Below are 24,124 nucleotides of genomic sequence, written 5' to 3' on the forward strand. Positions count from 1 at the left end.
GAGCTCATGCGTTGGAAATATCACACCTCGTGATGACTCACGGCGGGGCCAGAGGGCACCCGGCTCTGCGTTCGCTCCCTTTTATTAGCCGTGGGAGCAGCTGGCTCCCGGGCGCGGGGTCCCCAGCGCCGGCACCTGGGGCTGGGCGCAGGTGGGCGGTGGGGCTGTGGCTGAGCCGTGCCAGTCGCGGGAGATGCAGATTTGGGGGTGGACCCCTCCACGTGCCCCCTGCAGAAGCCGATGACTCAAAAGGCTGCTGTGAGGTTTGACAGCATGACCACAGCCCAGCCTGCCCCCGAGGCTGCTGTGGGTTCTCCCTGCGAAGCCAGCGCGAGCACCACTGCGTGGGGGGGGGCGCGAGCGTCGGGCACGGCCGGGCCCACCAGAGGCTCCTGGCTCCGCAAAGGCCCAGAGGAGGCAGCCGCCAGGCTCGGCCAGCAGGGGTGGACGCTCGCCCTGCAGGGCAGCCTGGCGGGGGTGCGGACAGAGGCAGGAAGGACAGTGGAGGGGGAGGAAGGCACCGGGGGGGGGGGGGGCGCCCACCCGCCCACGGGACCCTGCCTGAGCCCTCTGCTCCCGAGCTTCCGGCGCCCTGCCGGCCAGGCCGGGGGGCGCCAGTGGGCACACTGAGGTCTAGGGAGGCTGTTGCCCTCGCAGCCCACAGGCCCCTCTGCCCAGGCTCCACGGCACTGGCCTCACAACAGCCTTTGCGCACCCTGCCCTGTGCAGACCCACGAGGATCCGGCCACTGTCCCCCGCCCTGTTCTGAGCATCTGTTTGAGGCGAAGGGCTGGGGATGGCTAAGAGCCTCCTCTCCGGGTGCCTTTCTTCCGTTTGTAGATGACAGGTTCCACCACCACCACCCTTCTTTAAAAAGAAGACTTTATTTTTCAGAGCAGTTTTAGGTTCACAGCAAAGCTGAGGGGAAAGTACAGAGATTCCCCACACACCACCTGCCCGCGGCCCAGCCGCCCCATCAGCTAGTGACGAACCGCACTGACCCGACGTTGTCCCCCAAAGTCCCCAGTTCCCTCGGGGGCCACTCTGTGTGGCGCCTTCTGGGTTGGCCCCGTGTACTCGGGCCCCTCTAGGTCGCAGGCCGTCACCCCAGCGCAGGTCCCTGTAGTCGTGACGAGAACGGGCCACGTGCTCGAAGTGATGGCGTGATCGTCTGTTGTCATTGGGCTTTCAATACAGGTCGAGAGCTATGAGTTTTGATTTTCCTTTTAAAAAGGGATCAGGAATTCCTCTCCTGACAGCCAATCTGTCCCCGCAATGCCTCTCCCTCCTGCACGCAATGGTGGCCTATGATCCCGACGAGAGAATCAGTGCCCACCAGGCCCTGCAGCACCCCTATTTCCGAGAGCAGAGGTGGGTGCTCTGGACAACGGGGGTGGGGGGGTGCTGGCTGCTGAGACGGGGGGGGGGGGGCGTCCTGAACAGCTCTCTGCCCTGAAGTGCCCTTTTCTGGAATACTCTCCTGACGGAGGCTGTTCGCGGGGAGGGCTCCGTTAGACCCGCGGGGAGCCCACTTGCCCCTGTGTGAAGGGGTGAACTCGCCGTGAGGTCTGACAGTGAGCTGGGTGCACCCGGCACTGGACGTACGTGCTCTGAGCCGAGTCCACGCCCCTGTCCACCCCGCTGTGACCTGGGGCAGGGTGCGGGCCTGTGGCGGGGCCACCCCCAGCCAGAGACTGCGGCTGAGACGAAGGGGAGAGGTCCTCATAGCCCGTGTGGGAGGCAGAGGCGGTGGCCGCGACGGGACGGGCGCCTCTGGAGACAGGACGGGCTGTGTGGCGGGTTCTCAGGGGGCGCTGCTCTCCTCCCTCCCTGCAGGGCGGCGGAGAAGCAGGCTCGGGGCGGCCACAGAAAAGCCGCTGTCCCCGAGCGCCCCGTGGCCCCGGAGCAGCTCAGTGACAAGTGGCCGGTTTCCAAGGAGGGCAGCAAGCAGGTACGGACGGGCGGCCGGCAGGAGGGGGGCCCTGGGGGGGCCGCACCCTCGGGTGGCCTGAGTCTGAGGGTGCCACCGCGAGGCTCCGCCGGCTCTGCCCTTTCTGCCCTGCCGGCCAGCGCCGCGTGGGCAGGCCAGACGGGGCCGTGGGGTGTCCCGCAGGATGCCACTTGTGCCCCCAGACCCACCCCAGCGGGGGCACAGAGAGGCTGAGCCGCGCCCAGGTGACCCAGCTCACCGGTGACCTCCCGCTGGCCCCGGGTGAGCGCTCCCGTCACAGAGAGGGCTCCACACACACTCTGTCCATGCGCCACGTGCAAGCCCCTGGTTCTACCCTTCACTCCAGGGACCCGTGGCTCCAGGTCATTGTCACGGTCACCCGATACCCCCTTGCCCGGCGCAGGAAACCCTCAGGCCATGGCTGTAGGAGCTGGCAGCCCGGCCCTGCCGTGCGTGCCCAGCCAGCCTCATGGGTCCCCCGCTCTCTCCCTCTCGGTCCTGCCCAGATGCGCCCCCCCCCCCCCACCACCCCAGTGGCCCGAGGGCACAGGCAGGCACAGCAGGGGCTGGCGCTGGGCAGTCTCCGGGCTTCTGCCACCTCAGGACCTTCTCATCAGGCTCTGATGAACTAAGGACTGTACGCCCGCTTCGCCCCAACTGATTATAAGGGGTCTCCTTGCCCACGGCCAGGGGGTCGGAACCTCCTGAAGAGGCGCGTGGGCCCATCCCCAGGACAGGACTCCCGGGCAGGTCCAACCCTGGGGCAGGCCTAACCCCCGGGGACGCGTGTCCCCAGCCGGCACGGTGGGCTGCTGGGAGGGGCGGCTGGGTCTCCCCAGTGGCCCTTCTCACTGTCCGGACCTGCCCCTGCAGTCGACGTCCTTTGGGAGTGGACTGAGGACCGGGACAGGGACCTGCTCCCAGTCTTGTCCTGGGCCAAGCTGGAAGGCACAGGGATCCCCCTAAAATGGCTTCTTGGGGACTTGGCACCCCAGGCCTGCCAGGAGGTCCTGGGCACAGCAATGGCCCAAGAGTCACTGGCTCCCTTCCCGCACCCCTATGTGCACACGGGCCCTGGAGGCCTCCGCATTGCTTCTGGCGGTTCCTGGAGCACAGGGCCTCCACGGGTGCACCCCCAGCCAGGCCGTCCCCCAGGGCCACGCTCACATGCGGGCCTCACTTCAACCTCGCCTGGGACACAGCCGGGAGTCGGCCTGGGAGTGGGGTGGGGACAGGCATCTCCCACCAAAACCATGCTGGGAGAGGGGCCCTGCCCTGCCCCACGGCTTCCTGGGCCCCCCAGAGCCGCCCCCACCTGACACCTGAGCTCAGCGTCACTGATCAGAGACACGCAAAGTGATACAATGAGGTCTCACCGCCCGCCTGTCAGAATGGCTCCATCAATAAACCAACAGACGACAGGTGCCGGGAGGGTGTGGGGAAGGGGACCCGCGCGCAGGGCAGGTGGGATGCCGCCTGGGGCGGCCGCGGTGGGACGCAGTGGAGAGGGTCCGCAAAAAAGTAAACATGGAGACCCAGCGACCCCACTTCTGGGAATTTATCCAAAGAAACCCGAAACACTAATTTGGAAAGATACAGGCACCCTGTGCTCACTGCGGTGTTTACAATAGTCAAGCTACGGAGGCAGCCCAAGTGCCCAACACACCAGCGGGCAGAGGCGGCTGCTTCTCAGCCGTAAAGAGCAAAACCTTGCCACCTGCGACAGTGCGGACGGCCCGGGACAGGGCGACGCTAAGGGAAGTCAGTCCCTCAGAGACAAGCGCCACAGGGTTTCACGTACACGGGGAAGGCGGGGCTGTGCGATGTGGCACAGAGGTGGCCCGTGTGCGCAGGCGTCCCTCCCCTCTGGCCTGCGGGAAGGGGCCTGACCCATGCTGGCCATCGCCCTTGGTCTGGGGACCCGTGGCGCATCCCCTGCCCCTCCCCTGCCCAGGGTTCCCTCAAGCTCTGCCCTCAGGTCAGCAGAGGCCCAGCCCACCCAGCGGCCTGGCCTGACCCCCTCACCTCTCCCATGCTGCCTGCAGTCCCCCGGCTTCCCTCTTCCTGCCTCCCAGCAGGAAAGCCTAGGGCTGGGGTCTCACCTGTCCCCTCCCTCAATCACACAGACGTCTCCCCGCCTTGACCTCAGGCCCCTTTCTCCCTCATGGGCCCTGGGGCAGCACTGGGCGCTCTCCCGGCCGCTCCGCACAATAGGCAGGGGCACCCGCTCTGCTGTGTCCACCAGGCCAGGGCCACCCCCCACGACGCAGTCATACACTGGAGGGACCCCGCGTGCATATGGTAAGTGCTATCGGGGCAACACTGGATCTGGGAGTCGGGGCTTTACAGCGGTCATCGAACCAAACCTCCACTTCAGCTGCAACAGAGGTGCTGGACCGGAGCAGTGTCCACTCTGGGCTGACCGGAGGCGACAGAGGGGGCCGTCCGGCTGCTTCACGGCCACGGTCCAGAGCCCAGCATCCGGGTGAAGCCTGGTCAGGCTGGAAGGAGACACTGCCACCGGGCAAACAGTCCTCCCCTTCGGACAGAGCGGGAGCCCGCAGGTCTTGCCAACTCGCGCACCTCGATCTGGTCCCAACCGCAAGGTCATCACGCGCAGAAAGGAGTGTAGCTCAGGTAGAGCCGAAGGCTAAAAATGAAAAGCATCCCTGGCCGTGTCTGCGGGTGTGGTTCTGGGCATTTATACAGCCAGAAGCCCCAGGGTCCGGGGCAGAGGCGAGGAAAAGGCCGCTGAGAACCGGGGATAGACGCTGCTCGGATGGAGAGGGGGTGCAGAAAATAGTGCTGTTTCATTTTTATTACATCAATGGCTTGAAAATTTTTATTTAACTCCAGCAAATATTGGAAATAGAAAAATGAATTCTGCAGAACTTCACAAATAAATTTTCCAATCTCCACTAACAAAAAAATGTCATCATCCAAGGGCTAAGCAATTATAATGCTATGAACATTCACCATAACGAGTGTGCTGAAGTAGAAAACAGGCAGAGAGACATTAAAATGTTACTTACACGGCATCTTACAACATCGCTTCCTTAACGCCCCAGATCACTTAGAAAGATACAGTTTCAAACTTAACCTTTCACACCGTTCAGATCTGCAGTCTGAGCATCGCCCTAAGCAGCACCTGGCAGGGCGGCGGGCTGGGCGGGCCGCCCGCTCCAGGGCAGGTAGGCGGCGACTGTAAACACCGGCCTCGGACGCGCAGACTGCCCTGACCGCCCTCTGGGCCCAGGCGGCTGCGGCTGTGCTTCATCTGGTTGGGACAAGCGGGGGACACGGACGCGCAGAGGCGCCTGGTTCTGAGCGCCGCCCACCATCCCTCAGGGGCCACTTCCTCGAGTCAAAGTTTCGCTGGGGAGTGAAAGCTTGACCCCGGGTTTCAGGGGGCCGGATGGGGGTGGGCCCCGCCTGCTCTCCCCCGGGGAGGAGGGGACCACCGTCCCAGTCTCCAGAGGCCACCCCAGACCCTGCAGGCTGCCCAGGCCCGGGAGGGGGGAGCCGAGCAGCGGAAACTGACTCAGCTTCTCGGCCAACGACCCTCAGCTCGGTCGGCTTCCCCAGGACTGCGCGGCCGGCCCCCGGCCTCGGCCAGCGGCGAGGGAGATTCGTCCCTCCAGGCCTAGGCGGCAAGTACACGCCGGGTTTAGGGAGAAGACATGGCCGTGACCTCGTGAGCACGACCGGGCCCCAGGCATGTGACCGGGCGTTCCAGTCAAACACATCTCAAGAGCAAGCGTATGGCGACTGTGCCAAGGAGGCTGTTACACGTGTGCTTGAGGGACACAGCGGAACGTTTGCATACGGACAGACATCCTCTGGGAAGACACACAATGGAGGGAGACCTTCAGGATCCAGAAGGCAGGGGGATTATTCCCAGAACAGTGCAAGACATTTTAATTACATTTTTCCATGGATGAGAATTTGGAATTTCATATTAAGGTTTTGCATTTTGAAATTTATTTGGATTAGATAAGGGACCTATTCGATGTTTCAGAGACCAACCTTTCAGCTGATGAGGAGAGAGACGGAGCCCCCCGGGAGGAGGCGCGCTGAGCGTTCTGCGTGTCGTCTACTGCAGCTACAGACCCCACAGACGGGGAGACCCCACAGACATGTGGCAGTTACAGACTCGAACGCGCGCGGCTCTGGGGTACAGTACATTCTTATTAACGTAAAATGAAAACCACAGACGGAGGCAGAGCTGAGCGGAAAACTCCGTCTGGCTGGTTAGCAGGTGGTGGAAACATTAGTGAAGCCGGAGCTGAGGGTGCTGGACGGAGCCAAGGGCACCAACGAGTCACCCTCCGCCTTGGACTGGTGACTTCTGCCCTGGCTGGGGCCGCACCAGGTCCCACATCGAGACAGTAAAATGACCAGAGTCCTTTTCAAGACTCACTAGGTGGGGACGGCAGAGCCGCTCTGTAGTCTGCTGCTGGCGATCATCATACAACGAAACCGAAACAAAATCTAGACTCCTTTTTGGCAAAAGGGCCGAAACAATTAAGAACACAGTTTGTGTTCATGTAGCGTTAACTGCACAACAGTGGGAGAAGGAATCTGAAAAAGAAAAAGTAAGACCCCCCGAGACACCACTCAGGGGCTCGGAAACAGACGCAGCGGATGGCGTGGTGGTAACGACCCAGGAAGTTGTCACTTCTAGTTGTTGACACAGATTTAGAGCTATTTTATAAATTTGAGATTCAGGTATTTTAATAACAATGCATAAAATTTTTTTAAAAAGCTTGACTCCTGGGTGGGCGGCTTTAGAAACAGGAGGGCGCGTCGCCCCGAGAGGCCGGCGGCGCCCCCTGCGCTCACCGGGCGGGCCCGGGCAGTGTAATGCACCGTTTGGCTTATTTTTGGTTTTGCCGATAGTACGTCTGATCTTCAGAAAGACAAAGAGAGGGGGCAGTTGGAATTTAAAGTGACAACGAACACACTTCAATGGTGTGTGACATTTGAGGAGACTCTATATACACAGCAAACAACTGCTGACTTAGTCCGCCACAGCCAAGTTCTAACGCAACTGCTTTTCAGACTCGTTTTTCGATCAGAGGTGTGTGACCATCAAAAACTATCAGAAGCCATTCCACGGAGCTGGGGTCCGGGTGACACGCAGCACAGCGCGGCGCAGTGTCGCCCTGACCTTGGCTCCCGGCGCCCTCAGCACAGCGGGCGGGCAGCTTCCTGCGTAAACGAGCTACTTACAGACTTGATCTGCTTCAAACCAGCCGACACAACATTCAAGTAACAAGGTATCTCAATGGAGAAGGGAAACAAAATTTACCTAGCACTTGACACAGCTACATGAAATGAAATAAAACAAACTTTTAATGCATATGCAATACAATTTGTATCTTTAGGATTCCTAAACTAAAACTATCATCTGTTTCAAGGGTACTATATTTTGCACAATAACTTATACTTAGGAGAAATCTTCCACAAAAATATATATATATAATCATGACATTCACATTGATCAGTCGTGGGGAGGTTAAGGGGACGTTGCAGCCGCAGCAGCTGCCACTGTGGACCCTCCCCCACCCCAGCGCGACCGGCCGATGCACCAAGTCTTGATATGTTTAAAAGGGTCTTCACATAAAAAGACCGCTCACTTTGCTCTCGGCAAAGTGATTTCTTGCATTTACAACATCATTGCAAAGACAGTGTAAGGAAACAGCTGAGGACACAGGGCTATCTTGTGCGGGAAACCACAGGAGGGCAGTCGAGGGGATGAGCACGTGCCCCCAACCCAGCGCCGCGGGAGCGAGGCCCCGCGCAGTGGCTCTCGGCGGCCCGGCGCCGGCCCTGGGCTGCTGCCTCGCCGCAGGAGGAGCACCAAGCTCTCGGCGCTGCCAGAGGGACGGGTTCTCAGGGAGAAGAGCCCGGGCGGGAGGAGAGAACAGGCCTGCTGGCAGCGGGAGCCCCTGCGGGAGGCCGCGCCTGTGACGGGGAAGGAGACCGAAGCCCCTGTCCAGCCTGGTGTCCCCTTACAGCCATGTGCAAAGCATATACACCTCCTCCCCATGTTTTCCTGCGTTTGCAGTTACACAGCAGGCTTGCGATGCCAAGAAAGCCAACCCTTAGTGGCTCCTAGTGTCACCTCGCTCCCGTCTGAGCAGGACCGTAAGTCTGCCTCCCGACACTGCTCCTCACTGCGCCCCCTCACTCAGTGCAGGGACCAGAGGATGCAAGTGGAAAGTCTCATTTTATTGCCCCCTTCTGAATGACCTTTGTCCAGATTCCTTAAAAAAGGTCCAATTCCAAACTATGATCCTAGCTGACCCTCTTCCTAAAATCAGCTGACTTAAAAAAAAAAAAAAAGGCAAGGTGCTTGACAGTCAAAACACATTAACTTTTAATTGCATATTTTAAATTCTTAAGAACTGTTTATGCCGCCTTAAAGCATCGCATTTTTTTCTTTTTGGTATTGAAAGCAGGAAGAGTATTTAAGTGATGCAAAACGACACCAGAAAGCTCCTTCAGCATATTTAGTGCAGGCGGGAGCGGCGAGGGCTAGACAGGTTTGCCACGCCAGCCCGCAGCCCTCGCGGCCCACCATCTGCCGAGAGAACAGAGGGGATTCTGGAATCTCAGGACATTTATCAGGAATTTTCACGTGTTCCCAGTCCAACCAAAGGGCAGCACACACCACTCTGCAGACTGTTTTTCATCCTGGGCTCACTAGACCCAACAAGCTGACCACTTCTGTTCTGCACTACACCGTGGAGAGAGCAAGGGCGGGGTTGTGTGGTCACACACATCAGGACATGAAGGACCCACGGGTATGTGGAGTGACACATAAAGGCCGGGCATACCGAGGCCAGGAAGCAAAGTATTTTATAAAACCCCCACCAGCCAGCCTAATGCCCTTTGTGGAGCGAGCCTGACATTTGAGTCTGCACGGCCAGAGTCTGCAGCGAGGTCTTGTCTCCCACCCTCAGTGATGTCATCTTTGGCAAGCAATCGACGTTAAAGAAGTAAGACACCCAAACAGAAACAGGACTGATAGCATGGTTGCCAAGAGGAGAAGGCACCAATTCCAAATGTACAGCACCAGGGGCAGTGGTATGGACCAGGTCTCTGGGAAACGGGGAGAGAGAGGGTGGCACCCATCCTGGGGCTGCGATGCTGAGAGCTCAAGGCAGAAAGTGTTGAGGTTCACGTTCCTTTTCAGCTACGTGTCCAAAGAGAGCTGCTGCGAGTCAGCTTCCTACCAACCGGGAAGGCAGAAGGGAGAGATTCAAGCGAATTAGATTTATAAACCATAATTACACCCTACTTTCAGGGAAATGGGAGTTGAATCAGGATGTTTGGCACGATCAAGGTTACGATGCAGTCTGCCAATACACTGTGACATCCAAGAGAGCGTGATCTCACTTAGGTGGACGCCTCCGACTGAGCAAGAGAACTTTCCAGAAGGCCAACCGGGTCGCGGTTACTGGAAATGACACTATGCACAGAGTGGAGATTGCGGGCCATGCGGGAGCAGAGTCGTGCCTTCGGTGGGCTACCTGTTCTGAAGCTGCTGACGGAAGAGCTGCCATGGGTGGGCTCCGGAGCTCTGCCTGGGGGATGGTCCCGTCAGGGCGGCGTGCGGGCCCGAGGTCCCCCGCACACAGGCTGAGCGTGAGATGCGCGGAGCTCTCTGGGAAGTGGCGCCAACACGGAGGAACGAGCGGAGAATTAAGGCAGGTGTAGCACAGGACCGGAAGTGTATGCCTTTTTGGTAATAGCTGCTTGTCCAGAGAGGTGATGCAGATGGCTAGGTGATGTCTTGTAATGCCCGGCGTGCTGGCAGCACCGGCGCCCATACCAAGTGCAGAGCCACCCGGGCCTCAGGAGGCAGATGCATATCTGACGTCAAGGACAGAAGCAGCCTGAGCAAAGGGGAGGAAAAGAGAATCAGAGAGCAGGAAGCAACACCAACGGCTCACACTGGTGTCCGGCCAACGGCCCTGACGGTCCCCGAGGGCGGGCCGGAGGCAGCTGCACAGGACTGAGTGCGGCCTCTGCAGCCAGGGGCCCTGGGCTCAAGGCCTGGCTCTGCCACCGTCAGGCTGTGTCCCGGCACAAGTTACTCTATTTGAGCTTCACTTTCCTCTCCTGCAGAACACACACCATCACGGTGTCTACTACCCAGGATTAAACAAAACCCCTGGAGAGGGCAGCTGGCAGGCGCTCGGGGACATCAGCACTGGCTGGAGGGGCTCCCGTGGTTCCTGCGGAGACAGTGGCACCCAAGGTCCCTAAGACGGCAGGATCCTCCTCAGAAGCTGCCAAGCATTTCTTCCCTCTCCCCTCCCACTTTCAAACCTGACTCCAGTCCAAACCTGAAGGTTACTCGTGTCTCAGGCCCCCTGCTCACTCACAGGGTGTTTGTTTGTTTTTTTTATTCTTTTCTTTTTTTTAATGTTTTTATTGATTTCAGAGAGAGGAAGGGAGAGAGAGAGAGAAACATCAGTGATGAGTCACTTGATCGGCTGCCTCCTGCTTGCCCCCGAGTGGGGATCAAGCACCTAACCGGGGCCTGGGCCCTGACCAGTAATCGAACCACAATCTCCTGGATCCCAGGTTGATGCTCAACCCTGAGCCACACCGGCCGGGCCCTCACGGGGTCTTATTGCCTGGAAACAACTGGGCTATGGGCCCAGAACCCAACACAGCTGCTGCTCAGGTGAAGTCAGGTCATGGGAGTGGCTGGTTGTCCAATCAGGAGACTTCTCATTAGCAAACAGAATCATTCTTACATTTTAAGTGAGACTGACTTCTCTCCCATCTGTCCCTTTCAGCTTACATGCCCCTCCTGACACTCCCCCCACCCCGTACCCCACCCTTGGCCCCTCAGAGAGCTCTGGATCTCACAAGCTCAGAGCCCTTGGGTCTCCCTCCCCTCGGCCTGAAGGAAGGAGCAGGCCCTGCCGCCCTCCCCTGCAGTGGAGGGGAGGCCCAGGAACAACTCCACTCTGGTTTATGCAATCAGCCTGTGGCAAAGCTGGCTTGTTGTGCATCATTTTGAGTGAAGTCGCAGACCTCCTGGGACGTTAAGGGAGGGCTCCCTGCACCAGGACTTCTGCATCTGAGGCAGACGGGCAGGCAGGGCCGCAGACAGCGTCGTCAGCCGCTGGGTGCCACATGGTAAACAAGACCATGAAGGACAGGGACAGCGAGTCCTGCGCACGGAGCAGAAGACAGTTAACCATCTAACAGCTCTCCATGGGCCCTGGAACACAGCAAAGCAGCTGGTCCTCACAGGTAATGTCCTTCTGCAAACAGAGGGGGAAACCAGGCTGGCGGAGCATAGGGCTTGTGTGGAAGCAGCAGAAAGACTAAAGGAAAGGAAATCCAGGTGTGTGAGAGAGTGTGAGACAGAGTGTGTTTTAAATGACCAAAGGTGAGAGGTTTTACAGGAGACATAAAGGCAGGTGAGGTGATGCCATTCTCTCTAAAGAGCGGGCTGGGTGAACAGACACAAGGATCAGCCGCCAGGGAGCAGCGCAGCCTGGCACTGGGGGAGTCCAGTGGGGAGGGGCCACCACCAGAGGCAGAGAAGAGAGTGGGGTGCTGTGCTGTGAAGTCAGCATGGGAGTGGACCAATCAGAGAGAAAGAGAAGGGCCTGACCGTTCCGTCTCAGTAAGTGAGAGAGGCCGGAGAAACAAGGGTGGTGGGTGCACAAGGACCGACGCCCTGAACTGACCATCACCCTTCCAGGCCAACCCGGCTGCACCAGCTCCGGGGAATGTGCAGAGGGAAGGGAGCCGGGCTCCTATGGTTTCTGCTCCTGGAGCTGGAGCTGGAGCTGGAACACCGTGGAAGAAAGCTTGCTTTCTTACAAATTCTCTGTTCTGTCCCCAGGAATCCTCAACTTTTCAATGCTCCCTAAGTTGAGTCTAGGACTTTAGGAAGTTAATCTGTTGCTAAGGGCGCCATTAGCACTGGACGGAATCAGTGCCAAAGACCAAGACACCTCCATGTTGCTCCGATGCGACTATATCCAGGGCCTCAGGCTGGTCCACTCACATTCACGGTGTGACTCAGGAACCGCTCTTGTCGGCAACACTGCAGACCCTGCACACTCACTACCCAGTCTTTCCAGAGGCCAGGGAGCCTGACGAACACAATCCGTGTATTTAACACACGCTGGCCAGCGGCCCCGGGCACTGCGCGGTGCCTTGCCCACAGTTGCTCCCACACTCAGGGCAGAAGGAGCTCCAGGCTGCTCTCTAGCCAGGCTCCTCACAGGAAAGCACAGACAGACAGGACAGGTAACTTCAGTCACTCCCACGTGGTTGCTGGGAGACGGGTGAGAAAGTGACTTCCCTTGTAAAGCTGAGTTACCCCGTCAGTTACATCAGTGAGCAAACTCAAACGTGAAGTGACTGGCAATGAACTCTGCCGGTGCCCAGCCCCATCTCCTCTTCTGTGGGAGTGAGGGGCAAATATGCAGCAGGGCAGGCTGGCAACACACGGGGAGATGGCAACAGCCCTGTCCCAGGAAGCAGGGAGGGACAGGTGGGTCCCTGCAGCCTTGGGACTCTCCCTGCCTAACCTCTGCTGACTGGGCTGTGACATCAGAGCCAAGCTCCTGGAGACTGTTAGGAGGCAGGCCTGGCGGTCGCAGCCAGCCACACCTAGAGCTGTCCCCATCCACACAGAAGTCAGTCAGCTCCACCTGGCGTCCAGGGCTGGGGGACGGGACAGTGGAGATGACCAGGAGCTCTGGTTGGTTGGCTGGCTGTGCAGACTCAGCAGCAATTCACTGACCGCACAGGGAGAGGACACCACCGTCTATGGGGCTGACTTAACTGACACTCCCCGAGACACCTCCCACTGCCTGCACCACGGCAGATCCTTGCTGTCCTAAGGAAGTGCTGGCACCGGGGGATAGTCTGTGGCTAGAGGAAGTGCTGGCATTGCCAGGTAGCCTGGGGCTAGAGGAAGTGCTGGCATTGCCGGGTAGCCTGGGGCTAGAGGAAGTGCTGGCATCGCGGGGTAGTCTGGGGCTAGAGGAAGTGCTGGCATCGCGGGGTAGTCTGTGGCTAGAGGAAGTGCTGGCATTGCCAGGTAGCCTGGGGCTAGAGGAAGTGCTGGCATCGCAGGGTAGCCTGGGGCTAGAGGAAGTGCTGGCATCGCGGGGTAGTCTGTGGCTAGAGGAAGTGCTGGCATTGCCAGGTAGCCTGGGGCTAGAGGAAGTGCTGGCATTGCCAGGTAGCCTGGGGCTAGAGGAAGTGCTGGCATCGCGGGGTAGTCTGGGGCTAGAGGAAGTGCTGGCATCGCGGGGTAGTCTGGGGCTAGAGGAAGTGCTGGCATCGCGGGGTAGCCTGGGGCTGGAGGAAGCCAGGATGATGTTAGGAATCAAATGTAAATCACACACAGTGACAAGTCTGAATGAACTCTCAGCACATGTACCGTGGTATTTACAGGCAAAAGTCATGTTCCTGACATGCTGCGCCCTGAAACACTTCCCCGGGCGAGGGAACGGACGGGAGGGGCAGAACGCGGTTGGGGGGGGGGTCCCCCCCGCGCTGCCAACTTACCTCCTCTTCCTCATCGGGAATCTTGGCGGAGCTGTCAGGGGACTTGGCCGGTTTCTGGTTACTGGGCCCATGGGTCTCTTCTTTCCCATGCTCTGCCTCCCATTCTTGTAAAACTTCATCTATGTTGAAGCGGCGTCGATAATTTACAAAAAAGTTTTTCACCTGCACCACTGACTTGTTCCCGATCACGTCGGAGATGGCCTGGAAGTCTCGGCCGTATTTCCTGATGGCTGAGGGGGTGAGGGAGCGTGTTTTTTTCATTACAAGAGAAAACCAATTAAAAACACACACACACAACTGAGACTTGCTTGTACCCAGATAAGAAAACACACAGGCTTCTAACAGCCGTGCTGCCTTAGTGTCCCAGGCAGGGAAGACGTGGAGCCAGACACATTCCACAGGTGGCTGGCCCAAGAAGTCCCTGCGACCCTGTCCCCAGAAATCTGCACACTGCCCTCAGACGTCACCCAGCAACTACTCTGTGGTTGTGGACACTCTGCACCTGTCTTTCCAGGGTCCCCAGGACTAGAACACCCCAGCCTTAAATCCCTAACATTCGGTCTGCTTGCCGGGGTTCTGGCCTTCCTGACTATTCAAACCCCACAGGTAGCTGTTAAAATGAACTACCCACAGCTTTAAAACCAACACCTCCGCACTAATTTTTAATCTTGTGAGACCCTGAGGGAGCTGGTAATGTGGCTAAAATGACTTCCATGGCAAGAGCCTAATCCTCCCAGAATCTGCTCAAATGGGCAATGCGCTGGGCGCGGAAGGGGCAAGAGTCTCTCCTAGAAGCTCTCTGCGAGAGGGACCTCCCCTACCTTGCACGGCGAGAAGCTGCTCCTCCGTGGTCCAGCGCGCGTTGCATTTCTGAATGACCTGGACACCCAAACGAGTCATGTTAGCACACCACACATCCTCACGAGGGCTGACCAATCTCTCACATCAGAATTTCAACATCAACTAGGTTTATAAAATTCTGCCCACACCTTTCTTTCTACGAGGTGTATACTGGAGACACAGCACATGAAGATTACTCTTAACACACAGAACTCGGGCATGGCTTCTGGGACGATGCTAACACAATCCTACCTCTGGAAGTCGATAGGGTTCTATCCCACCGTCGAGCTTTTCTTTGAGGGCACTGTTTGTCTGCTTAATATTCTGAATCTAAGAGAGAAAAAGACTGTTATTTTATTTTTGAAAATATATCTTTATTGATTTCAGAGAGAGGAAGGGAGAGGGAGGGAGAGAGAGAAACACCACTGATCAGCTGCCTCCTGCATGCCCCCCATTGGGGATGCAGCCCGCAACCAGGGCATGTGCCCTGATCAGGAATTGAACCGCGATCTCCTGGATCCTAGGTCAATGCTCAACCGCTGAGCCACACCCAGCCAGGCAAGGAAAGATTGTTACAGCGGTACCTCGGTTTTCCAACATCTCCGCTGACGAATACTATAAACCCAGAAGTAAATGCTTCGGTTTTCGAACACACCTCGGAAGTTGAACATGCCACACAGCTTCCACTGAGTGCAAGATCCTGAGGCCTAGCTATTGGCTGTTGATCCCTTGGTTTTCAAACGTTTCAGAACTCAAATGGTCTTCTGGAACGGATTACATTTGAAAACCAAGGTATCACTGTATTTTAAAGATAAAAAACTCTGAAGTAGGGCGGGTTGGGCTGGCTCCAGAGTGGGGCTGAAGGCCAGACAGGGGTGTGGTGGGGTCGCCCTGCTCCATGCTCTTCTGAGCTCTGTGCCCACAGGAGGAAGTGACAGGAAAGGGATCTGACATCAGGTAAGAATCTGAAAAGAAGCCGGAGGCTCCTGCTGGCCCCATAGGCACCCATGGATCATGGCAGGAACAGTGAAGTGGGTCACGGGTGCCAAGATGTCAGTGCTCACAAATAATTGTGATATTTAAAAATATATATCTTTATTGATTTAAGAGAGAGGAAGGGAGAGGGAGAGAGAGAAACATCAATGATGAGAGAATCATTGATCGGCTGCCTCCTGCATGCCCCTGACTGGGGATCGAGCCTGCAACCCGGGCATGTGCCCTGACCGGGAATCGAACCCCAATCTCCTGGATCCTAGGTCGATGCTCAGTCACTGAGCCATGCCAGCCAGGTGTGATAATTTTGAAAAGAGAGGATGGTGCAGGTCACAGACAGTGAGGACTGGAGTTCCCACTAGTTGTGTGTGCAGACCACCTGAAATGTCTTCAGTGTTGAAACCAGCCATTGGCTCTCAGATGATCAAATAGTCCACCCCTTTCTGAACCACTGAGAACTGACCCGGAATGAGCTGATGGTGAAGGTGTTAGAAGATACCGGAGAGCAGGAGAGAGAAGGGTGTCCTCTGGCAGGAAAGAGGAGACTGGAGAACACCCACTACAACCTGCTCGAGGAGGAGCTCAGGAAAAGCCCCTCCAGCACCCAGACTGTGAAGCCTTGTGGCAAAACCCAGGGCAAGGGCATCCTTCTCATCAACAAGCTCCCGCAACCAGTGGTCCCGGGCCAGCCACACACCCTCACGTGTGGGGCCGTCCGCAGACCTGGTTGAACACAACCTTCCTTTTCCTACTTCCCTGTGTGCTCAGTGACTCTTCTCTAATGTCAGATGGTTTTCACTCTCCACGCTGGAAGACCAGAGGTGACAGGGTCCCATCGCTGGCTCACCTAAGGGTCCTGGCCCCTCATCTGTCCAGGAGGCCTACTGCACAGGTCTGGATCACAGAAGTTTCTGGTAAAGCAAAAGGGGCAGAGGGGGGTGCCCCACCTCCATCTCTTCCTCACAACCTTGAATGCAGCAGACGTGAGGGTTACAAAGTGGCTCCTGCAGCTTCCAACGGGACAGACGCAATAAGGCAGGTGAAAGGCCAAGCTAAGAACGCAAAGTAGAAACGTGAAGGTGTCAGGGTCCCTGAGAGCACCGCTGAACAGAGGAGCTAACGCCAGCACACTGACACTGGGATTTCTATTTGATAAAAACAATCTCATAATTGTTTAAAAGGTGTTGTGAGTCAGGATTTCTGTCATTTTCAGGTGAACAATTCCCTGACATACAACCAAACATGGGGCCTCCAGATAAAGTGTCGCTGAGTGACTGTCATTTTGATTCCAGAAGTGTGTTTGGCAGGAGCCCCGAAACCCTGTCTCCTCCCTCAGGAAGTCGGACTCCAAGGCCTCCCTCCGACAATGGGAGTAGCTACCTTCCAATCAAACAGTCCTGCTCTTGACCCTGGCTCTGAAAACCAAGACTCTCTTATCTATCACTCTGCAGAGTCGGTAACACCCGTGGAGCCTGGAGCAGCGGCGCCAGAAGCACATCTCAGCGAGCAGTGAGCCCCCTGCACCGGAGGTGGCAGTGCCCCGAGGGCATGCAGCCGCTCAGAGCGGGTCCCCCAGTGCAGACTGAGCTCCCACCCCGCAGCCCCATCCATCCTGGAAGATCAGGCGGCCGGGACTAATCTCCTCTTGTGAAGAGGCCCAGGAAGATTAAGTGATTCTCCTAAGATTAGATGCAGCTGTGCCAGCAGCCAAGACAAGGAGCCAATCCTCCGGCTCCACGGGGCCGCTAGGTCCTGGTCTGCGCCGCTTCCCCGCACAGCAGAGACCGGGGCCCTGACCCACTCTTCTCATCTCTGAAACGACAGCTGGCTTCCTATTTAACCTTCCAAGGGACCATCAAGATTAACAACTCAAAGCATCAAAAGCTAAAAGTGAACCATCAGTCCACAACATGCTTGAACTCCGGACAGAGGGCAGGGGGAGGAGGGGGCGGGAGAGAGGAAACGCCCGCCCGAGGACAGGGCGAGGCTGCGAGGCTGAGTTCTCAGTCTCCAGGTGCCATGCACCGATTACATTAGGTTAATGTAACATAATCTATTGTGTCGAACATAATTAGATTAAAACAACACTATTTCTCATACTAGCCAGAAATAAGTAGCAAAGGGTTAATTTTTTTCTTTTTATTGACTTGAGAGAGCGAGAGAAACATCAACATGAGAGAGAAAACCTGGAACCTGGGCATGTGCGTTGACCGGGAATTGAACCCGCAACCCCTGGGTTCCCGGGAATGATGCTCGAACCGCTGAGCCACGCCAGCCAGGGCAAAAAAGGGTTAATTATTTTATTATTTTTTAAATGTATCTTTATTGATTTCAGAGAGAGGAAGGGAGAGGGAGAGAGAGAAACATCAATGATGAGAGTCACTGATCGAGCCTGCAACCCGGGCATGTGCTCGGTCCGACAGGGAATTGAACCCGGATGGCCTGGATCCTAAGTCGACACTCAACCGCTGAGCCACGCCCGGCCGGGCCAGGATTAATTTAAAAACAATATCTTGCCCTGGCGGGTGTGGCTCAGTGGTTAGAGCGTCGGACCAAGAACCAAAGGGTCTTGGGTCCTATTCCCAGTCAGGGGCATGTGCCAGGGTTGCAGGTTTGCTCCCCGGCCCCCGTCGGGGTGCGTGTGGGGGTGGAGGGCAACCACCATATGTGTCTCTCTCAAGACACACCGACATTTCCCTCCCTCCCTCTCTCCCTCCCTGCTCTCTCTGAAAAGCGATAGAAAGAAGTATCTTCAAGTGAGGATTAAAAAAAAAAATTAAACAACAACATCCTTTACAAGAACATTAAAAAAAGTACTTAATACCTAGGAATAATTCTAACGAAGGGTATACAAGACCTATGCGCAGAAAAACAACACACAGAGAAATTAAAGGCCTCCATAAGTAGGGGGTGGATCAGAAGATGTTAATTCTCTATTTTGATCTATAGATTCAATACAATCAAATTCTAGCTGAATTATTTTTCTGGAAATTGAAAAGGTGATTCTAAATTTTATTTTATTTTTCTATTATTATTATTTTTTAATCCTCACTCGAGGATATTTTTCCATTGCTTTTCAGAGAAAGTGGAAGGGGGAGGGGGGAGAGAGAGAGACACACAGACAGACAGACAGACATCAATGTGAGAGAGACACATCGATGGGTTGCCTCCCGAACGCGCCCCAACCAGGGCCAGGGATTGAACCTGCAACAGAGGTACATGCCCTTGGCCACAAGTGAACCCAGGACCCTTCAGTCCGAGAGCCGATGTTCTAATCACTGAGCAAAACTCACTAGGGAGGTGATTCTAAATTTTAAATGGAAATACAAAGCGTCATAAATAGCCAAGACAATCTTGGAGGACTTGTACTGTCAGATACCTACACTTACAACCTACCTACCTACAATGAATAAGACAAACATACCACAGAAGCCGACAGGAAACCCCTAACCATACACATGGACGCTGTATTGAAAACAAAGGCCCCTCTGCCCTGCAGCAGGGAAAGGACAGTCTTTTCAACGAACAATACTCGTTTAACTATATATCCACATAAAACAAACGAACAAAAATTGAACCTACCCATAACATACACAGAAGAACACTTCCAGGTAGACTGAAGATCAAAACGTAAAAGACTTGGACAGGTACACGCAAAAAAATGAAACCAGACCAGCTACTTACTCCATACACAGGAAAAACTCAAATGGATTAAAGACTTAAATGTTAGACTCGAAACCATAAAATCCTAGAAGAAAATATAGGTAGTAAAATCTCGGACATTTCTTGTGGCAATGTTTTTTCTGATACATCTCCTTGGGCAAGGGAAACAAAAGAAAATATAAACTAATGGGACTGCATCAAACAAAGTTTTTGCACAGCAAAGAAAACCATCAACAAATTGAAAAGACAACCCACTGAATGGGAGAACATATCGCCAATGATACATCTGATAAGGGGTTAATATCCAAAAAGAACTTATAAAAGTCAACAACAAAAAAAACCAAACAATTCAGTTAAAAAATGGGCAGAGGAGCTGAACAGACACTTCCCCAAAGAGGACACACAGATGCCAATGGACGTATGAAAAGACGCCCGATGTCACTGATCATCAGAGAGATGCAGACTGAAACCACAGTGAGAGACCACCTGACTCACACCTGGGAGGGTGTGGAGAAAGGGGACCCTCGTGCACGGCTGGTGGGATGCAGACCAGGGCAGCCTCTGTGGAAAGCAGCGTGGAGGCTCCTCAGAAACTCAAACATGGAGCTGCCTTATGACCCAGCGATCCCACTTCTGGGTATTTAGCCAAAGAAACCTAGCACACTATTTTGAAAGATACACGCACCCCTATGTTCACTGTAGCGTTGTTTACAACAGCCAAGATTTGGAAGCAGCCCAAGTGCCCATCAGCAGACGAGTGGATAAGAAGCAGTGGGGCATCTACCCCATGGAACACGACGCAGCTGTTAAAAGGATGAGACTCCTGCCCTTCGCGACAGCATGGAGGGACCCGGAGAGCACCATGCTGAGAGAGACAAGTGCCCTGTGATTTCACTCGTGTGGAATTTAATGAACTGAACTACCAATAAAATAGAGACAGACTCATAGATAGAGGGCAGGCTCACAGCTCAGGGTACGGGGTTGGGAGGAAGCAAAAAAAAAAAAAGAGAGAGAGAGAGGGAGAGAGCGCATGGACACGAACAACAGTATGGTGATTTCAGGGGTGGAGGGGGAAGAGGGGATAAATGGTGAGAGGAAAGGAGAGGGAGAGAGGGAGAGAGAAACATCAATGATGAGTCACTGATCTGCTGCAGCCCGCAACACGAGCATGTGCCCTGACTGGGAATCGAACCCCGATCGCCTGGATCCTAGGTCGACGCTCAACCGCTGAGCCACGCCCGGCCGGGCAAAATAAAAAATTTTAATGTAAAAGGCAAAACACCACTATGATCACACAACAGAACATCTCCTTGACCTTAAGGAAGGCTGTAACAGAACTCGAAGAGCACTAACTTTAAAAGACAAGAACGAGAAATCAGACTACCTGAAAATTAAGTTTCTGGCCATCAAAGGTACCATTAAGAGTGAAAAAACAAGCCTTAACACGGGAAAGAGGACAGTCTGTGCCCCTCTCCACAATGCCGCGGGACACTGCGGCCTCACACTCCTGGGCGGGGAGGGTACTGCTAGCACCTGGTGGGTCAACGCCAGAGATGCTGCTGAACATCTTACAACACACAAGAAAACTCTCCACAAAGAAGAATTATCCAGCTTAAAATATCAATAGTCGCAGTTAGTGAACCTGACGCCGCAATGCAGCCCAAACTCACCTGAACTGACACGACCACTCTGGTCAACCATGTGGACCGTTTTCTAATGTCGGACACATGCATCTCCCTAATCCAGCAACTCCACTCTTAAGCATGTATCCAACAGGGATGCATACACAGTGCACCAAGTCATATAAAAGAGTGTTCCTTGGGTATTATCTGTAATGGCCAAAAACGGGAACAACCCAAACGCTCCTCCGTAGGAAATCACGCAGCAATGAGAAAGACAGGAACTACGGCTCCACACCAAGGGATGGGTCTCAAGGTGAATGAAAGCCAGACAGGAAAGAAACCACATCATGTAGTTTGTACACAAAATCCAAAAATGAGTAACAGCCATCTGTGGCTTTACAGTCCGAACAGTGGCCACGTGCTGGAGAAGCCAGGTGATCGGGAGGGTGCGAGGGAGCCTCAGGCAAGGCTGTGCTTGGCGAGTGCAGGGGTGGAGGGACACAAGTGGGCTTTGGAACCAACAGTCCATTTCTTGACCCAGAGAGAGGCGAGCTGGGCATGATCGCCACGTGAAAGTCAGTGAGCAGACACATCTATACATACACACTTACTATCAATTTCAAAGTGAAATTAAGAAAACTTAGTGAGCCAGTACCTAAGATCTTCTGCCCAATTCCTTAGGGGGGAAAATGCCCGTTTGAGATTTGTGGAAAGAGAACATCCTGTCTGTGGAAAATAAAACACCTCTGAAGTACTGGCCGGCTGTCGCCCAGGGGAGTGGGTACCTGTCGCTTGATTGAGACCAGCTCCATGTCCAGCTGCCGCAGCACCGTGGTGGCCGCCGTGGCATTCGCAGAGACGGCCTCCACGTCTTCTTGGGAGAGGAACATTCCTTTGGGAGGTTTCCTTTTTGCTCTGTTTTTTGCTTGAGTACTATGCTTTTCTTTCTTGATCTGAGGAACTGTCTCAGCAGGGGGCACCTGCACAATATACACATTTTGATAAATGAGACATGAAAAAATTAAAATGCCAAATGAACAGTAACAGCATATTCCTTCACATGAGCCCAAATGATCTAAGGCAAAGGCCAGCTGCATCATAACTACCACGTACCAATTCTAACAGGCAGCCAACAGACAAAAACATTGCTAAACACTTCGCAGGGGAGCGCAGCTCCTCCTGCACAGACGCCCTCACTCCATCGCCCGGAGCCTCTGAGCAAGCGCTCGCGGCTTCCTGGAGGAACACAGGAAGGAAAAGCCTGCACTCTCTGCTGAGTTGTTATATATGAGCAGGAGCTACTGTATTTTCACATCCCTAGCGATACAGATGGATGTATGAACACAGAAAGAAGATAGAAAAGATTCGGCACATGTATGAAGATCCACTTAAATTCTTTAAATCTTCATACAAGTTAAAAAATATATAAACTTCAATAGGAAACTATTACTTTTTTAAACACCTTTTTTAGGGAATGACAGCTTTTAGGGCAACTGTGCCCTACAAACTTGCTTCAAAAAAATACATGCTGTCACTTTAAATGCATGACTGCTGATAATTTTTTAAAGTGCTTTCTCTGAATCCAAAACCTCCAGAAATGAGATGCAGGGAGCCTGGGCAGGGAAGGGATAAGGCCTTACTGCTGACCATTTATGAACAAGAGGTGTATGTGCTTGTTCACTGCTCATCCTGCTAAGAGGATCACATTCGCTGATGAAGCTGGACGCATCTTCACCCCGGGAAGGACTGAGCTGAAAGCCCATGAGTCCCGCGCGGTGCTCACAGCGACACAGGGTGGAGTCAGCGGCTGCTCAGGCAGGACCACCTAGGGCGGCGTGTCTGTTTTAATAACACTTTAGTATCTAAACAAACTACGACTTCACCATTTTTCTTTTTGAATCAGAAACTGAGCTATACAAATAAGAATTACAGAAATTAATATAAGATCAACCCTTTTCCCTTCCAATTAAAATGTCCCGCTGAAGAACCCAACGGGCAATGCAACAAAGCAAAGCTTCCTGGACAGTCCAAGCACAATCTGATTCCCGAACAACCCTAACGGAGCTAACCCTTGAGAAATGTTGTTATCTGGACTCGCATATAAATCCCTGGCAAAGTGCCAGGAGGAAAGGACTAGTTGTCCCACTTGGTGACACAACCACACCAAAGAAGCCTTAAAAACATATCGGGAACGCTTTGACTCAACATTCAACGCCTAGAAATGAATTATAATGGAAAAAATTAAGTGCACAAATATTTAGTTGTGAGATCAGCATTGTTTATAACAGCAAAAAGCAGGGGCAGAGACTGTAAGGCCCACTGAGGATTCCCTCAGTCGGTCGTGAAGTAGCTGCACGATGGGATGACACACAGCTGTGCGCACACACATCTGACATAAAAATATGTTCAAAGGAGAGTAAATCTGAAAGGTGATGGAATTTATACATATTAAAATCCCATTTATATTTTCTTAGGTAAATATTTACTCAGAATTAAGTATACATGCATACACTTTTTAAAAACATTTAAAAAAATTTATTTTAGAGAGAGGAGAGGGAGGGAGAGAGGGAGGGAGGAAGAGAGAAAAGCACAGGCTTGTCCCACGTGCTGACGCATCCCTGGTTGATTCTTGTATATGCCCTGACCAGGGACTGAACTTGCAACCTTGGCATTGTCGGGATGACACTCTAACTGTGCTGCCTGGCCAGGGCCCATACACTTTTTACAGAGGAAAATGTTAATGGTGATTATGTGTGTAAGTGGTTTCACTTTCTCCGTTATGGTTAGCTAGTCTATAAAAGCATGCGTTATTGATGTAAGTAAAATTTAGGTATGTCTAGACCTTTTTGTTTTTCCACACCTAAAATAATTGCTCTCATATTTTAGAACCTTTTGAGACAGAAAACCCTTGAGATTTTGCTGAAACTATAGGCTCTGCCTTCAGAAAAACTCTTATGTGACCACAGGTAAAAGTCATGCCCGCAGTGGGAGCCCACCCTCCAGCCTGACTGAGGAGCTGAGGGCCCGCCCTCCAGATGTCACGGCGGCTCCCCAGGCCTGCTGCGGGTAGTGCTGGACTGTGTGGTTTCTGACTTGAGCCATGGAGCCCTGGGGGTCCTACACATGCTTTATTCAATTTTATGAATGGACAAAATACTGCAACCCCCATTTCAAAAGGCTAAGATCATCCCGACACCCCGTTTTCAGTGGACAGTTTACAAGAGTCATCCACAATTATAGGGTTTCATGAGCCCCCTGAACCTAGACACTAAAAACCTCTGGCATAACGACTTTCAAGACGTGAGCGACTGCAAGTTCACCATGCGTGAGGCTCGCCCTCGTATGACCTGGGCTGTCGTTTCTGAGTAACAGGATTTGCTCTGAGCCCGTCAGCGCTCTGCTGTTGCCTCCTGACCCGGTGTGTGCAGAGTCCTGGGCCCGCGACAGCTTGGAAGGAGCCACAAGCCCACGAGGAGCCGCGTCCAGCCTGGGC

The 24,124-nt window shown here is 54.3% G+C and overlaps 2 protein-coding genes across 2 annotated transcripts in view; one reads left to right on the forward strand and one right to left on the reverse strand.

Annotated features, from left to right (window-relative positions):
• The first annotated feature begins 1,076 nt into the window (after positions 1–1,076).
• Positions 1,077–2,724, forward strand: LOC148093979 (MAPK/MAK/MRK overlapping kinase-like). The gene is made up of 4 exons (XM_087820010.1): positions 1,077–1,371; positions 1,837–2,020; positions 2,134–2,212; positions 2,642–2,724. The coding sequence occupies exons 1-4, from the start codon at positions 1,208–1,210 to the stop codon at positions 2,722–2,724; spliced, it is 510 nt and encodes a 169-aa protein (XP_087676136.1). The 5' UTR covers positions 1,077–1,207.
• A 2,035-nt stretch (positions 2,725–4,759) lies between these two features.
• The window catches only part of RCOR1 (REST corepressor 1), a 91,902-nt gene continuing 72,537 nt past the window's right edge, over positions 4,760–24,124 (reverse strand). Inside the window, exons 8-12 of the mRNA XM_087818106.1 lie at positions 21,417–21,611; positions 14,606–14,683; positions 14,335–14,392; positions 13,514–13,743; positions 4,760–9,855 (exon numbers count right to left, since the gene is read on the reverse strand). Coding sequence (XP_087674232.1) covers positions 9,814–9,855; positions 13,514–13,743; positions 14,335–14,392; positions 14,606–14,683; positions 21,417–21,611 — 603 coding nt within the window. The 3' untranslated portion in view covers positions 4,760–9,813. The remainder of the gene's footprint in view (positions 9,856–13,513; positions 13,744–14,334; positions 14,393–14,605; positions 14,684–21,416; positions 21,612–24,124) is intronic.

The sequence above is a fragment of the Miniopterus natalensis genome, chromosome 1 (assembly GCF_054644295.1).
Source record: "Miniopterus natalensis isolate mMinNat1 chromosome 1, mMinNat1.hap1, whole genome shotgun sequence".
Lineage (NCBI taxonomy): Eukaryota > Metazoa > Chordata > Mammalia > Chiroptera > Miniopteridae > Miniopterus > Miniopterus natalensis.

Bases quoted from the DNA above. Each gene is read 5' to 3' on its own strand.
- LOC148093979 (XM_087820010.1), top strand. From the start codon at position 1,208: ATGAGTTTTGATTTTCCTTTTAAAAAGGGATCAGGAATTCCTCTCCTG. The intron at 1,372-1,836 runs GTGGGTGCTCTG...CCCTCCCTGCAG, and splicing joins CCCTATTTCCGAGAGCAGAG to GGCGGCGGAGAAGCAGGCTC. The intron at 2,021-2,133 runs GTGCCACCGCGA...TTGTGCCCCCAG, and splicing joins CGGGTGGCCTGAGTCTGAGG to ACCCACCCCAGCGGGGGCAC.